The sequence below is a fragment of the Lactuca virosa genome, chromosome 3 (genome assembly GCF_052849685.1).
Source record: "Lactuca virosa cultivar CGN04683 chromosome 3, Lactuca_virosa_CGN04683_v6, whole genome shotgun sequence".
Taxonomy (NCBI): Eukaryota; Viridiplantae; Streptophyta; class Magnoliopsida; order Asterales; family Asteraceae; genus Lactuca; species Lactuca virosa.
In genome coordinates, this window is record NC_136428.1 from 115,689,100 (window position 1) to 115,692,944 (window position 3,845).

At 38.1% G+C, this 3,845-nt stretch overlaps 1 protein-coding gene across 1 annotated transcript; it reads right to left on the bottom strand.

Annotated features, from left to right (window-relative positions):
* Positions 1-1,550: 1,550 nt before the first annotated feature.
* On the bottom strand, positions 1,551-2,638 carry LOC145163950 (uncharacterized). The gene is made up of 3 exons (XM_079082684.1): positions 2,572-2,638; positions 1,936-2,065; positions 1,551-1,857 (listed from the first exon to the last, which is right to left on the bottom strand). Exons 1-3 carry the CDS (start codon positions 2,636-2,638, stop codon positions 1,551-1,553), a joined length of 504 nt encoding a protein of 167 aa, XP_078938810.1.
* Between the last annotated feature and the right edge of the window lie 1,207 nt (positions 2,639-3,845).

The window sequence follows — 3,845 nt, forward strand, 5'->3', positions numbered from 1 at the left end:
ACTCGCCTTGTTAGGAGATAACTTGACGAGTTGGGTTGACTGGGAGTTGACCTTGACTTTGACTTTGACCAGGATGTTGACTTTGACAAGTGGTAAAATGGTCATTTTACCCTAAGAAGGATTATCAGATTTTGATTATGTGTTATTGTGAAATTGATAGCCGGAGAGTCGTTGGAGCAGCCATCAGATATTCCTCATTCAAGATTTCACATCTAGCATTCGAGGTGAGTTTCCTCCAGTAGGAACGAGTCTAAGGCACCAAGGCCGGCCCGTCTAGTTAGTAGTAGTCCCGGACTACGGTCCGATGCCGGGCGGGGCCCGATGTAGGTTTATATGCTTTTCCGGATTGCGATCCGATGCCGGGGTGGTCCTGAGGAATGCTTGTATGCTTGATGTCTTTGTGATTCTTGCATGTTTTTGTGCCTGTATGTTTCCGGACTTCGGTCCGATGCCGGGGTGGTCCCGAGGAATGTTAGTATGTTTCCGGATTATAGTCCGATGTCGGGCGGGGCCCAAGGAAATGTTTAAATGTAATGATATATGCTTTGGGTTATGTGTATTATTTGATTATGCTCACATGTATTCCGAGATCTGCTCGATGCCGGGCGGGGCCCGATGCCGAATAGGGTTTGATGCGGGGTGGGGCCCGATGTCGGGAAAGCCGATGTCGAGCCTGACTCGATGTAGCAGGGGTGGGGCCCAAGATATGTTATATGTGTATGGTATGTGGTAGTTGGGGAGACTCACTAACCTTCGTGCTTACAGTTTTTTAGTTTTAGTTTCAGGTACTTCTGCTAGTAAGGGGAAGAGCTCGGGATGAATGCATGGCACACACCACTGTTTTTTTAGCCTGGGAGGATTCACTCTGATTTATGATATATGATTTTGATACTATGACGGATATGATGATGTTTTTGAGATACATGACTATGATTTTTATGTGATGGATATTATTGATTTAAATTGAAAATTTTTGGTCTATATTTTTGGGATGTTACACATAATCACACCCTTAATAGTTTTAAATCGATTTCTTCTTCATAAAAAACAATTACAATTCCAATTCGATAAGCAACAGTAAGAAGAAATTGATTTATGTAGCCATGAAAATCGAAGAGGGAAGAAATTAGAGAATTCGAAATCGTTGTGGTACAAGGAAGGGTGAGAGAGAGGGAGAGAGAGAGAGAGAGAGAGAGAGAGAAGGTAAGTCTGAATATTAGTGGATAAAATCAATGGGGGTGAGGTTATGGGATGTGTCGGAGAGATGGTGGAGTGTGATAGACAAATAGGAGGTGGGTAGTGAAGATGGAGTTGGGATTCGCCACAGTTATAGGTGATTTTCTAATGGATTAGATGGGAATGATGGAGAGAAAGAGAAGTGGTGCCCAAAGGGAGGGCATCGAAAATGATTCCAAGGAAAAATGAGGGTAGTTCGATAAAGGTAGGGCCTTGGGGGGGGGGGGGGCGAAAATATTATAAACTGAAATTAACATTCTTAAAAAAAACAAATTGTTTTCGAAAAATAAACACCAAAAACACCTAGAAAAGAATTACAACTCAGCCCGACGACCTTTAATGTTTTTAAATTCATCAATTACAGACGCCGAATCAATGTTTTCAACAATTTCTCTTTCTATGTAAATCACCAAGTTGTTTGCGAGAAAATCATCCGACAACTTATTGTGAAGACGGTTCTTAAATATTTTCATTGCTGAAAATCCCCTCTCTGTTGTTTCGGTAGAAACTGGAAGTGTCAAGATTAACCGAACCACTCTATCAAGCAAATAATATGTCTCACGTTTCTGAGTTTCCACAAGACGCTTGCATAGGTCAGCAATAGTTGATACACCACTTAGCCTGTGATTCTTTGTGATGTCAATATTAAAAATCTCCAATTGAATCCTCTCTTGCTTCGTAAAATCTTCAGGTTAATACTTCTCAACAAGAAGAGAAAATTTATCAACGTTAATCAGTTTAGAAACTAAAGTAGAACTAAGACTTAACAACTCCATCGCCCGATCATTGAATCTTCTATTCAACTCATGTAACTGTTTGTCCAATGTGGCTGTAAACAAATCCACTTAATAAAAATGTTCAAAAGTAATAAGATTATCTGTTTTTTGAGGCCGGTATCGAGTAGAAGTATATTGAGCATTCATATTTGGCATATTTATTTGATGTTTTTCACAAAAAAACTTTACTTGTGAAAATAAAGACTCCCATCCCATGTTTTTGAAATCATTTAGACCTTCATTTGTTGCTAACACTAACTCCATGGCATTAAGAATATCTTGGGATTTCTTTTGTAGAGATTGAGAAAGTATATTAGTTTTTCCCATTACTTCCTTTATCAGGTGAAGAATAAACACAAACTCAAATGATTCAGATAACAGTAAGCTACATCAACATCTCTGCGTTGAGAATAAGTAGCAGATAAGTCATCAATTATTCCTTGGAGAACAACACGAGTACAAGCAAACATATTAAGCAAACTGCAAACGGAACGAAAATGAGAACCCCAACGTGTATTACCAACTCTTCTTAATGTCCCAACTTGATTCAATCATTTACCTGATTCGATTTCACCTAGTTCCAATAATTGTTCAATCTCAATTGCCTTTGCCTTTTTGTAACTCATCATGACGCTTACCGGAAGCACAAACTACGTTAATTGTAAAAATTAAGTTTGTGAAAAATTGGTGTACCGAAATAATTTCCCTCGAAGCAGCCACCAAGGCTAGTTGCAATCTGTGAGCAAAGCAGTGAACATAATATGCATAAGGACAATCCTCAAGAATAAGTGCTTGTAATCCGTTCCATTCCCCTCTTATATTACTAGCACAATCATAACATTGGCCACGGATTTTACTTGAAGCATAACCAAATCAAATTTTTGAATGGAACGGATTACAAACACTTATTCTTGATAGTGTAAAATGTTGATTTGATAGTGTAAAAGTTGCAATCATAACTGATAAATCAAAGGACAAATCAAAATTTTGAACTATACGACAACAAATATGGTTGTGCTAGTAATATAAGAGGGGAATAGAACAGATTACAAGCACTTATTCTTGAGGATTGTCCTTATGCATATTATGTTCACTGCTTTGCTCACAGATTGCAACTAGCCTTGGTGGCTGCTTCAAGGGAAATTATTCCGGTACACCAATTTTTCACAAAGTTAATTTTTACAATTAACATAGTTTGTGCTTCCAGTAGTTTGCAATCATAACTGATAGTGTAAAAGTTGCAATCATAAGGACAAATCAAATTTTTTTCTATTCCTGTTTGGTATCGTATAGCTTACAATAAATCATAACTGAAAAAAGACTAGAAGAGCTAAATAAATCATAACTGATAAATCAAATTGAAAAATGACAGCCAAGTTAAAAAAGAAACTCTAATTCCTAATTTGGAATTTGGACCGAGAGAAAAGAGATTGAGAGAAACTCGTAAACAACAGCAGCAATGCAACACAACATTCAACAATCAGAACAAAAAACAAGAGAACTCGAAAAGAAAGAACAGGATTCGGGATTCCATACTTGATTCCTACTTCTAGCCCAAAGATCAGGGGGGCCATTGCCCCTCCTGGCCCCATAGATACTACGCCCCTGCTATGAGAGCCGAAGGTTGTGATCAAGAGCATTAAGGGTTTTTGGCGTTTTCGATATTCCCCAGTGATATCCCTTAATTAGGAAAAAAGGTAGAGTAATTATAGTTTTCGTACCTTGAGTTTTGAGCTTTTATTATTTTTGGTCCATTGCAAAAAGGACATTTTTGTCATTTTAGGGGAATTAATTGAGCATCTAATATGGTAACGGCCTCACGGACTACACACA

Excerpts from the sequence above, each read along its gene's own strand:
- LOC145163950 (XM_079082684.1), bottom strand. The coding sequence starts at position 2,638 with ATGAGTTACAAAAAGGCAAAGGCAATTGAGATTGAACAATTATTGGAA. Across the intron at positions 2,066-2,571 it reads ACTAGGTGAAATCGAATCAG|CCACATTGGACAAACAGTTA; the intron begins GTAAATGATTGA and ends ATTTGTTTACAG. Across the intron at positions 1,858-1,935 it reads TTTTCTCTTCTTGTTGAGAA|GCTAAGTGGTGTATCAACTA; the intron begins GTATTAACCTGA and ends AAAGAATCACAG.